The sequence below is a fragment of the Schistocerca cancellata genome, chromosome 4 (genome assembly GCF_023864275.1).
Source record: "Schistocerca cancellata isolate TAMUIC-IGC-003103 chromosome 4, iqSchCanc2.1, whole genome shotgun sequence".
NCBI lineage: Eukaryota > Metazoa > Arthropoda > Insecta > Orthoptera > Acrididae > Schistocerca > Schistocerca cancellata.
The window spans coordinates 847,330,658-847,343,370 of record NC_064629.1 but is presented as its reverse complement, the minus strand read 5'-3'; the positions used below and the strand labels follow the sequence as shown (position 1 = coordinate 847,343,370).

The 12,713-nt window shown below is 43.1% G+C and overlaps 1 protein-coding gene across 1 annotated transcript in view; it reads right to left on the bottom strand.

The window, feature by feature from the left end:
• The window catches only part of LOC126184468 (uncharacterized), an 818,298-nt gene that overhangs the window by 85,006 nt on the left and 720,579 nt on the right, over nt 1–12,713 (bottom strand). Inside the window, exon 8 of the mRNA XM_049926859.1 lies at nt 9,675–9,824. Coding sequence (XP_049782816.1) covers nt 9,675–9,824 — 150 coding nt within the window. The remainder of the gene's footprint in view (nt 1–9,674; nt 9,825–12,713) is intronic.

Here is a 12,713-nt window from a genome sequence, read left to right as displayed (position 1 = left end):
ACAATGTCGGCACTAGTACAGTGTATATCCACCTTTCGCAGCAATGCAGGCTGCTATTCTCCCATGGAGACGATCGTAGAGATGCTGGATGTAGTCCTGTGGAACGGCTTGCAATGCCATTTCCACCTGGCGCCTCAGTTGGACCAGCGTTCGTGCTGGACGTGCAGACCGCGTGAGACGACGCTTCATCCAGTCCCAAACATGCTCAATGGGGGACAGATCCGGAGATCTTGCTGGCCAGGGTAGTTGACTTACACCTTCTAGAGCACGTTGGGTGGCACGGGATACATGCGGACGTGCATTGTCCTGTTGGAACAGCAAGTTCCCTTGCCGGTCTAGGAATGGTAGAACGATGGGTTCGATGACGGTTTGGATGTACTGTGCACTATTCAGTGTCCCCTCGACGATCACCAGTGGTGTACAGCCAGTGTAGGAGATCGCTCCCCACACCATGATGCCGGGTGTTGGCCCTGTGTGCCTCGGTCGTATGCAGTCCTGATTGTGGCGCTCACCTGCACGGCGCCAAACACGCATACGACCATCATTGGCACCAAGGCAGAAGCGACTCTCATCGCTGAAGACGACACGTCTCCATTCGTCCCTCCATTCACGCCTGTCGCGACACCACTGGAGGCGGGCTGCACGATGTTGGGGCGTGAGCGGAAGACGGCCTAACGGTGTGCGGGACCGTAGCCCAGCTTCATGGAGACGGTTGCGAATGGTCCTCGCCGATACCCCAGGAGCAACAGTGTCCCTAATTTGCTGGGAAGTGGCGGTGCGGTCCCCTACGGCACTGCGTAGGATCCTACGGTCTTGGCGTGCATCCGTGCGTCGCTGCGGTCCGGTCCCAGGTCGACGGGCACGTGCACCTTCCGCCGACCACTGGCGACAACATCGATGTACGGTGGAGACCTCACGCCCCACGTGTTGAGCAATTCGGCGGTACGTCCACCCGGCCTCCCGCATGCCCACTATACGCCCTCGCTCAAAGTCCGTCAACTGCACATACGGTTGACGTCCACGCTGTCGCGGCATGCTACCAGTGTTAAAGACTGCGATGGAGCTCCGTATGCCACGGCAAACTGGCTGACACTGACGGCGGCGGTGCACAAATGCTGCGCAGCTAGCGCCATTCGACGGCCAACACCGCGGTTCCTGGTGTGTCCGCTGTGCCGTGCGTGTGATCATTGCTTGTACAGCCCTCTCGCATGTCCGGAGCAAGTATGGTGGGTCTGACACACCGGTGTCAATGTGTTCTTTTTTCCATTTCCAGGAGTGTACGAACCAGGACCTCGATAGTGACTCGGAAAAATAAAAGATGCACCTCATGCCTTCCTGATGACTTCTCAGATCTGGTCTTGCGATAACGTAATGTTAAGGATGTTCACGGAACACAGGTTTTGAAATAATCTTCTGAGCTTAATGGAGGAAAATATATTGCTAAATTAAATTTGACTCGAGTACTCTAATATTCATTCCCGACACCGAGACGCAGGGGGAACCACCTGTGCCTTATCATACGTACTATCGGCCAGGCAGTTCCCACCGTTCACGACAGATGTGTTGAGCACCATCATCACACGCGATTAATGTAACTTGAGAAATCTGTGGTGGCGGAGCACTGTGTAACCGAGCGACACAGAACGTCATATGATGAAACACAGATAAATGCTCCAGCGTCTCGGTCTTAAAGGAATTGATTGAAATTAGACTGCCAGATAACTAGACAAAATGAGTATCCTTTAAGTAAAATGTGGAATCATCTTTTATTTGATGTTAAAATAAACTGTTTTGGACTCGGCGGGCAGAGGCACATACTCCGCAGCGATTCATGGTTTCCGCCAACTTTCACCCTGGGCGCCGTACATTCACTTTGTTTTATGGGGTATCGTGACGATTTCTTGCGCATGCGCCGTCGTTGTTCTCCGTGCCGTATAAAAGAGGCACCGTTGACGGTGAGAACCAGTTCCGGAGAAATTTCGGAATCAGCGTTCTCAGCTGAAGATGGCAACCAGACTGGCCGTTGAACTATTATGTCAAGATGATTTTATGATATGACTCCAGATCCACAAGAATATTGTCAGTTCTCTTGTGTTGTGGTTTCGCGTACTCTGTCGACCAAATTATTCGATTCCGTTATCTTGTCTGGCTTTGTAAGCAAGACGTCCACTAATCCAAAATTTACGTGAAAAAAATAAGACGTGTACCTGCATAGTCCTCTTCCTCGGATCGTTATCTGAGTTGCAAGTTGGACCCAAACCCTCTAAAAAGAACGGGCATGTTATGGCGTCAGCAGTATATGGTAAAGTGACTATATGTGCAAAATCTATCTAGCCCGCTCGCCACTCCAGAGTTCGCAAACGTGTACGATTTGGTATTGGTGTGCGTCTTAATCGGTGCATCTGTATGTCTAGTCCTTCAATTCAGGTTATGAACTCCTCGTTAAAATTTTATGTTCGAAAATTGGTCTTCATTTGTAAGAGCGTCAAAAATTATATGTTGGCACGTGTTTGCTAGTAGGGTCAATATTTCTTCGCTAAAAACTAGTTCTTCTGTAACCTGTCGTTTGTTCCCAAAGACGTGTATTTTTGTACTGTTAGCAATGTACCGTGATTATGATGCTTCTTTCGTATTCTATAATCTCTTTCTTTTCAGAGACATTACATTGTTTAAGCAATACTGCCGGAGCATGTTGATGTTCTCTGTTAATGTTACCGATTGCGTCGTCTTCAAGAAATTCACTGGTTGGGTGAATCACATTTATTGTTATAGCAGGTCGACGATCGTCACCGGATACGCTGTCGTCCAGTTGAACGGCTGCTCAAAATATGCACCTCAAAACGAATGCAGGCTGGTGGATGAGATTCACTAGGTTTCCCCCATGGGATAGTAGTAATCGAAGACATTATGACAGCTGTGAACCACGTGAACATTAAAGCGGACCACCTGAACCCCTTCATGCTTTAGGTCTTCTCTGACTGCGATGGCATGTTCTAGCAGGAATGTTATTCGTTTCTAAAGGTCAGAATCGTGCTACAGTAGTTTTAGAAACTTAATACTGAACTCAAGTTAACGTCTTGGCCACCAAATACGCTTGATATGAACCCGATGGAACACATCTGGGACGCTATCGTGTGCCAGCTCCGAAGCCACAAACCACCGGCTCTGAAATTACGAGTACTGCGTAACTTGTGTGTGGACATCTAGTGCCACGTATCTCCGACAACCTATCAAGGACCTGTTGAAATCCTGTCACGCAGAATCGCTGCTATAATGCGTTTCAAACTTGAATCGACACTCTATTAAGCTGGTGGTCATAACGCTTTGCCCCATCAGTGTAAGGTCTATTGTGTTGATGACTGCTTCCATCAATAAAAGCACTCATAGCTCAGCTGCATATGTGTCGTTTCTGAAAGCCTGTGTTTTCAGGTTAGGCTGTATTCTGTTTAATTTCAATGTGATGATTATGTAGCCTTACTTGTGGTATAGTTTAATACTTTACAGCTCGTTGGTTTGGACAAAAGAGTTGTAGTTAAGCCAAACTTGAATACTGTGAGACTTCTTGAAAGTTACACAAAATGGACAGGTACCGTTTCCAAGTGTTGTGATTCACTCTGAAATGGGCGTCCCTTTTAAAGACAGACTGACAGCTGAGGGACGCTGCTGGGTTCCGAGGACCTGAGATACTCCAGCGGGGGTTTAAAGGCCTCCTCATCGTGAACAAATAGGTCTGTTGTTACGCTCAACAATATCGGCGGCTCAAGAATTCCTGGAAGAAGAATACAGTGGAACGACTGGAGGCATTCTTAGTGATTTCCTTCAAAAAATCCACCGAGCGAGGTGGCGCAGTGGTTAGCACACTGGACTCGCATTCGGGAGGACGACGGCTCAAACCCGCGTCTGCCCATCCTGATTTATGTTTACCGTGATTTCTCTAAATCGCTCCAGGCCAATGTCGGGATGGTTCCTTTGGCCGGGATGGTTCATTTGAAAGGGAACGGCCGACTTCCTTCCCCATCCTTCCGTAATCCGATGGGACCGATGCCCTCGCTGTTTGCTCCCTTCTCTCAAGTCAACCAACCATCAGAAAATCCGACATGCAAGGTCTTATGGAACTAGCCACTAACAGTGGCGAATGGTGCTATAGAAGACGGTGTGATCCATACTAGGTGCCTCCCAGGAACAATTCAAAGCAAGATTGGAAAGGTTGGCACCCTGTACCAAGACTGACAGGGGAAGTAGGCCCACACAGCATCGATAGTTCATTCGGTGGCACTGCAAATTGAGTCCACCAATGACAAGACTGTACGATGGGAAATGTAGCACCCTGAATGACAAGAGTGGCGAGAAGAATGAAACTGCCGGAAAGGGATAATCTGGGCATTGGCAAGTCATTCGAAATTCACATTGGGAAGTCATTCGGAGTTTACATCCGGAGATTATGGTATCATTCTGTCTGTAGGACTCTGATTCGTATATGATTCGAAGACCGTTCCGGGAGTTTATTCTAAGTGATTCGAGAATCGCTCAGGAGATCGTTTCAGGAGACTTCCATGCATCCGGCGAATTGATTCGAGCGTTTCACATACAGCCTGCTAAGTTTACTTCCTGAATTCGCGTTAACCTATTTAATGATCAGCTTTCAAACTCTGAGCCTGATTCCTGTATTCATCCCAAAGTCTATTGTTACTTTGTGGCCTGCCTCATTTTCCATTCTGTGTCAGATGGTATCTCTTGCAGTCAGATGCTTGAACTCTTGAGCATCGATTGTGTCAACCTAGTATGATCTCAACTTCCAAATGCAACATGGAAAACACTTCTGCAGTCTATTACTGCAGACAACAGATGCCGCATGTGTGTTGGGGGACAGTGACTGAAGTCCATGGCGAGAGCAATAGAGCTGCGTCGACAGCTGAATAGCTGTTCAATTTGGAGGGTGCTTTGGCAAATAACAAGGAACAAGAAATGGATTAAGCTACTTTTATTGTTGCCGTGAAACCATGGCACAGAAAGATAAAACTACCAGCTGTTAACCAACTGCAGCGGAATACCATGAGAGACATGCCCGGAGATCGACACGTCACATCAAGACCATACTAGTTACACACGCCTGCAGATTTCAGCGATTCCGTCATGTGGTGAGATAAAGTGGTTAATCCTCACTATAAACCCAATCACCGAGTCGTGTCTATGCCCAGTCAAACAGGCCATTTTATATTGGTGGTTTGTGGAAAATTATAATAAATGTGAATTTTTCCAAACTTTATGAACTTAAATTTACTTCATTTGCGTTTCAGTTTTCATTGTGTTACAGTTTGGTTACCAAAATGTGGCTATATGTATTTTTATTTTCATTGCATAACATTTTTGGCGCTCAGCGTGGGGATCGACCATTTGCATGTAATTTCCGTGGCAATCCCATTCCAATTGCAACCACATTTTTAACAATAATTAGCTGAATTCCGCCGTATTCGTCCCATTTTACTTTTATTTCGTCTATATGGGTGTCAAGCCCTTCCATTTGCTGCTCTAGTTGTAAATGGCGTCTAACTGGTCTCGTTACACATCTTCATCTGTGAGGTGTCTCTCTCTGTATCTTTGTCTTCATTTTCTTTTTTTCCCAACCATTTTTTTAAAACTTCTTTTTTAGATTGTGTAACTCCTCGCCACATAATAGTTTTGTTTTTCGTGTTATTTGAATAACCGGTTTATGTTATTCCTGTCTTCGAGTGTTGCTTTCCAGAATTACTGACGTTGCCCCTTGTTTCTGTACACCATCCTTTTGTACTGATTCGGTGTGTTCTCAGCCACTATCAAAGCTGTTTTCAACGTCTTATCCACTGGCACTTATTCTTTATGACGGCCATTCTCCTGTGAAAAGCTATACATTTCATTCCGTGGAGGATTTTCATGTTGCGTCCTACTCTTCTCTTGTCTAATAATGTCGTGATCCTTAGTCTGGTTGGACGTTATTTGCACAGTTATTATTTTCTCCTTACCCTGTCGCTATTGTATTTGCCATTTACATCTATATTTAGATCTTTACTTCAGAAGCCAACATAGTGTGTATGTTGGAGTGTACCACTATCATTTGTCCCCTTACCTATTTCACTCGCTAATGGTGCTTTATATAATTTCACTGCATTGATGTTGACGGCATTAAAGTTCATGTCCCTGTCTGCTGGATTTGAAAACTAGCACACGCAATATTATTGTCTATGTAACTTCTAGTTATTGCGCATGATGCATTCTCACAGTTCACTAGACCGCAGTTGGCATTTAACCGCAGTTGGACATGACAGATCCTCATATCTTAAAGCCGTTTACTATGATACGTGACGGTGTACGCCTTGTTAAACAAATCATAAAGATTTTTGATTCCGCTGTGCACGTTAAAATGTCTATTATTAGGTCACTTTTTATTTTACGTTTGTAACATCTTGTTGAATTGTTCGAAGGATTGTACAGATTTTGTAAACTGTAGTTCGTACAATAGATTACATATTCTCGTGGTTCTTAAACACTGATCTGCGCATGCTATAGAAACATTAATATCATCGTGCAACAGAATAAATGCTGCAGAATCAGCTGGTGCTTGTATGATTTTATCGCACGTTTAATCGTCTTTTAATTTTAAATCAGCAATGAAATTGTAATGAAGCCAAAGCAATTCTGATTCACACAATTTTATCTTATCGATATTAATCCATCAGTGTCGGAATCTATGCGTCATTAACTGTGAGCGGAAAGCAAATTTAAACCCACCTGATCCATTTTAAACAACATGTGTTCTCATACAACTCCGTCGGCTTGTCTGTCGTATTGTTTCGGGGAGCACTGCGCAACCAGTCTACACTTGCCGCGGTTGGCACAAGACTTTATTCAGCCCGGGACCTTTGCACTGGCAGACTGACACGTATCAACTTATCCATCAAACTAGAGAAGCTCTATAATAAAAAATATACGTGCTTCAATACCTCGGTAGTTACGAAGTTAACGACGATTGGCGATATGGCAACAGCCTTGAGCCTCTGTGTACGAGGGTTGGAACTTTAATAATGGCAACTATTTATTTACAGTTCGTAACAAACAGAACTGACCTTCAAAGTAGTCACCAGCATTGTGTATAACGGTTGGCAGCGATGTGGAAGTCGTAGGATACTCTTAGCAGTGCCAGTTGTGTTGACAGTTTGAGCGGCGCGGTCTATTGCCAGACGAATTTGTAGCAGTTCTGAAGCGAATGCCGTGAAATGTTCCCTTCAGTTTAGAAAGCGAGTTGAACTTACGAGGGCTTAAGTCAGGAGAGGGCAGCAGGTGGTATAGCACTTAGCAGCCCCATCAGTCAAACAAATCAGTAACAGCTTGCACTGTACGTGCTTGAGCATTGTCCTGCAAATTGATGGTCAGGTCCTGCAGAAAGTGTCATCACTTCTGTCTCTAAGCTGGGGGTTGGTTGTGTTCCCTAAACTGAACAGCGTAGAGACAGAAATGATGACACTTTCTGCAGGACCTGACCATCAGTTTGCAGGACAATGCTCAAGCACGTACAGTACAAGCTGTTACTGATTTGTTTGACTGCTGGTGCTGCTAAGTGCTATACCACCTACTGAACTCCCCTGACTTAAGCCCTCGTAAATTCAACTCAGTTTCTAAACTGAAGGGAACGCTTCACGGCACTCGCTTCAGAACTGCTACAAATTCGTCTGGCAATAGACCGCGACGCTCGAACTGTCAACTCAACTGGTACTGCTAAGAGTGTCCTACGACTTTCGCATCGCTGGCAACGGGTTATACACAGGTCGGTAAACCTTTGAAACACGTATCTATTTTGTACGAGGTGTAAATAAATAGTTGCCATTACTAAAGTTCCAACCCTCTTAGTTGCTTCTGCACTAGTGATGTTGTAGGTGAGTAGAAGTGTGACAGGATAGAGGTCAGGAATGGTGCAGGCTTTGAGTTTATGATAATCACTGCACAGGCACTAGGAACTGTCCATCTTGAGGGTGAGGTAAAAAGCTGATGACCAGGGGCATGTGGAAGGACACCCGTGGTTCCAATACGGTAACTATATCTAACAAGACAATAACGGTTCTATTCACAGGGCTCAAAGTACCTAAATTAGTGTCGCTCCATAATCACATTCCATACGGTATTAATATCCATAGCAATACAGAAAATTTTTCACATATCTCGATAATATTGGAATAAAAGTATCAACATCGACGGTAGTGAAAGTTACTGATTGCGTCTTTAACTGTTTTAAGCACCTCGTTAAAGTAAAACGACTTTTTCAGATTATATATCGGAATACTGAAACTGTGATATGTTTCTATGAATCAATAACAGGTTAAAATTGAATACAAACGTAATGCTGTAAAGGACAAATATTCCAAAAACAAATAAAAGTATGTGTTTTGACAGGGACGTGCCACTGTTACAAGGAGAACTGTTTTCTTATTGAAAAGTCTATTTGAATCATTATTTTCTGCTATGCTGCTTAAAATATTAAGTTTTCTCTTTCGTTGTCTCTGCCAAATCATGATATCTGACCTGATATTTTTTCTGAGTGCTTGAACTAATCAGATACTTAAGGGTTGGACAAGTTATCTAGAACACCGACTTCATGTGGTGTAGGATAACATTTGCGACCGGAAACGATTTTAATCCAGTAGAAGATTAATAAATTGTTCAAATGGCTCTGAGCACTATGGGACTTAACTTCTGACGTCATCAGTCCCCTAGAGTTAGAACTACTTAAACCCAACTAACCTAAGGACATCACACACATCCATGCCCGAGGCAGGATTCGAACCTGCGACCGTAGCGGTCCAAGTAGAAGATCATTGTACGTAAATTATGAGTGCTGGTCACTGGAGACTGGCAAGATTTCACAAAAAAATTATTACAATTCCTTAAGAGAGTGCGGTGGAGGTTGATGACTCCTTTCTGCTTTCGCAATAAAGACCACAATGGTCCCATGATATTCAAATCTGGCAAAGATAAAGACAAGACAAGATGGGTTGTCTTTCTTCTTCTTCGTCAGTCCTCTGTTGGATAAAGACGTTCCTTTTATTAATGATATGATTGAATAAAGATACCTGTGTTATCGGTATCAATGTTAAGAATTCGGTAGCTCATAGTATCATAAGAAATGACGGAGTATTTATATCGGAAATATCGAAAAGTCAGGGGGTAGATAATAATCTGTCATTACCAGTTTAACGAGAATTAAAATTTATACAGTATTTATGTAGCATATACGAAACACAAGAGCAACAGTAACATCTAGATACCATGTCCTGTTTGGATCAACATATTCGAGTAGTCGAAAGTATATGCAATTTCTATGATCGTATGGACTTTCATCAGATGTTTATTAAGTTAGTGAAACTAAACGTAAATCTATGTTTGTAGTGCGTTGTTAGAGCATTATGCATAACTCAAAGATAATGGTGAACAGCGAGTATTATGCTTAATTTTGAGACTATATCATGCAGACTGTTAATTTTCGAGGTCTCTGTCCGAAAGTGAAATATGGTGATGATAATTTGTATTACGAGGTACTGGTTAGTTTCGGTTCGTTAGGATGTTAGTCACGTACACACCAATGCAACAGTTATGTAAATGTTAGTAAGACATCACTCTTTATTAGCACGAGTAACGAATTGTTTTACCAAGTGTCGTCGCCGATCGGTAGCGTATACGCTTTTGTCTTCGCAAAGATCCGCTTGGAAATTCGGGCCGATTGATATCCTCAGCTGATCCGTGAAGCAGCCAGGACTGTGGAATATTCATTGACCACGGTCTTCTCTTACTATCAGTGCCTATAAAAATAAGAAAGCAAGACAACTTAGTCACAAAAAACACGTTCCGGCAAAAAGCAAGTGCCTTTCTCCAGATGACTCGTTTGCAAAGAAAGTCTGGCAAGAAGAATTGCTTAAAAGATTCAGACTTTCATAGTTCGTTTTTTTTTCTCACTCTCTTCGTTCGCTAATTGACTGAAACATCCAAAATAACCTTTTTACAAGACATACATTCACAGAACAATAACTGTACAATGTTTCATTCGAAGTAAATAGATAACGCTTTAACATTCACCTTCTTTTCAGTTGTCATAGCTGTGCTTCTACGTCACATGTAAACAACATTAAAGCGCTAACTAGTGCCTCCATGCAGCAACACCGCCCAGCCTCTGCTGTAATACTTGTTATTCTTCTTGTTTCACTTTCCTTGTTAAAACCTGTCGATAAATCGAATATCATGCTAGATTAATCTGGGCCACTATACCGAAATGGCTCGTAAAAGTCCACTTTCAAAATAATTTTATTTGTAACGGGAAGCAAACCGACCGTTTCCGTCGACACTGGACGTCGCATAAAAGACGTGATGAGGAATATTTGTTTGTGCTGACTCAAGTTACATACTGCAAAAACGAAATTGCAAGTATATGCCGAAACACAAGAGAAAATGTGCCTCACGACTCTTAGGAGAGACACCACGTGTGTAAATGATAGTCAACAGCGTTTACAACCATAGATTGCAGCCTCGCGGGATTAGTCGAGCGGTCTCAGGCGCTGCAGTCATGGACTGTGCGGCTGGTCCCGGCGGAGGTTCGAGTCCTCCCTCGGGCATGGGTGTGTGTGTTTGTCTTAAGGATAAATTAGGTTAAGTAGTGTGTAAGCTTAGGGACTGATGACCTTAGCAGTTAAGTCCCATACGATTTCACGCACATTTGACATTTGACTTAGATTGCACAGGGAAATATTTCACAATGATTCTTTGTTTCCACTCTCATTTTGCATTTACTTTCTGCAGAGAACTAAATTATTCACTCTATCCATTATAAGTACAACGACAAGCAGAAAATAGTCATTTTTACATGGATGACTTGAAACTACTTGCAACAAATGAAAAGAACGTAAATGAAGTATTGTTAAAAGGTTTAGTGGTGACATTAGTGCAAAGCAGGGCCGTGAGAAATGTGCGTAAGTAAGCGTGATTAGAGAGAATCTTAAAGTATAGCACATTCACTTGGATGGAGATACCAATATAAGAAATCTGGAACCTGAGAAGATTTACAAGTGACTTGGTATCTAAAAAAATAACGAAATTTAAAAACAAACAGCGAAGAAAAGAGTTGTCGAAAAATGTTGTAGGAAGGTAAAACTGGTGTTAAGAATGGAACTCAACTCCAAGAACAAAATTGGGACTATAATAGAATCACTAGCAGTTCGTGTTACTGAATACAGCTTAGGCCTGGCAGACTGGTCCTAACATGATATTTTATCAACAGGACGCAGGACATGAAATCTGTGTACCACGTAAGGTGTTACGCACGCCCACGTAAGGTGCTATGCACACCGTTGAGGATATTGACGGATATACGTGACACGTAAGAAATAAGAGCGGTGTCCGAGACATATAGAGGCAGCATGTTGTAATGCTATAGCTAGATGTCCCACGAGTGTATTCCAGCACGTGAATGATCCGCCAATGTGTCAAATAATACCATCTGAGATGGCAAATGGAAACAGAGGAGTTATTCCTCAGGATGAAAATATTACAGGAAAGTTCTCACATAATGCTAAATACACTGATACGTACTCACTCCTGCAATTTAACATAAAATTATTGGCTCAGAATAAGCAAAAATTATTCTGGAGATAGAAGTTTCTACATATTCAGTACCAAAACATCATTGAAAGAGATCAAACGCATCTGCGGTTAAAAGAGGAAGAATGTGAGGAGAATCAGAAGCTTTAACAGTGTCTGCTCAAGATAGGCTTTAACGACGAAGAACTACGGAAAAGTAATAACGAAAATCAATCATGATTATAGATGTTGACTTTGTGGAATACATTCTGTGACAACGGATCACACAATATAAAGCTGCCGTATCTACACAACGAAAGTGGGGGGCGTTGGGGGGGGGGGGGGGGGTGATGAGTCAGACGGATCGAAATCTCACGACGGATTAACGAGTGTGGCTGCGGCATCGATCAGTCTGATGCGGTTTTCAGGCGGTTTCTCACGCTCCATTATGCGAATGCTGGTGTAGTCCCCACTACCCCCCTCACAAAATACGATACACAAGCTGTTAAAACTCGATCAGACACAGAACAAAGTATACACAGTTCACAACTGGCAGGACACACCACTTCCATCCCTTAGGTAATTGACGACCCCGGCAGCAGGAAGGGTATACGGTCGTAAAACTTCAGTACAACGGATTCTTTACTAGACGGGGTAAAGCTAACGAAAAGAAGGTCTTCACAACGGAAGAATTCCTCAAGGGGCACAATAAAGTGTACTCATACCTTCACTGGCAAATGCAGGCTGTACAAAAACATATGGCTAAACTTTTACGATACAAAACTCACATGTAGACAAATAAAATTTGTTAGAGGTACATAGATCTGTAAACGCTTTATTTCCATGTTAGAGCTCATTTTATATTCCTCTTCATAATCAGATTATTGACAGGAAACACACAGAAACAGAACGTATTAAAATTATTTGAAATGTTATCTCACATGAGATGTTCAAAATACCCTCTTGTTTACCTTTGGTTGGTTCGTAAGTGGTAATTCTTAGGTTTACCATCAGCGTTTGCTGTTCCAAATGAACGAAGGTAACGTTGTCGTCTGACTCACTTCACTGCTTGTGTTGATATGCGGCTACCTTCATTGCTCTGTTAGCATCAAGCACGTACC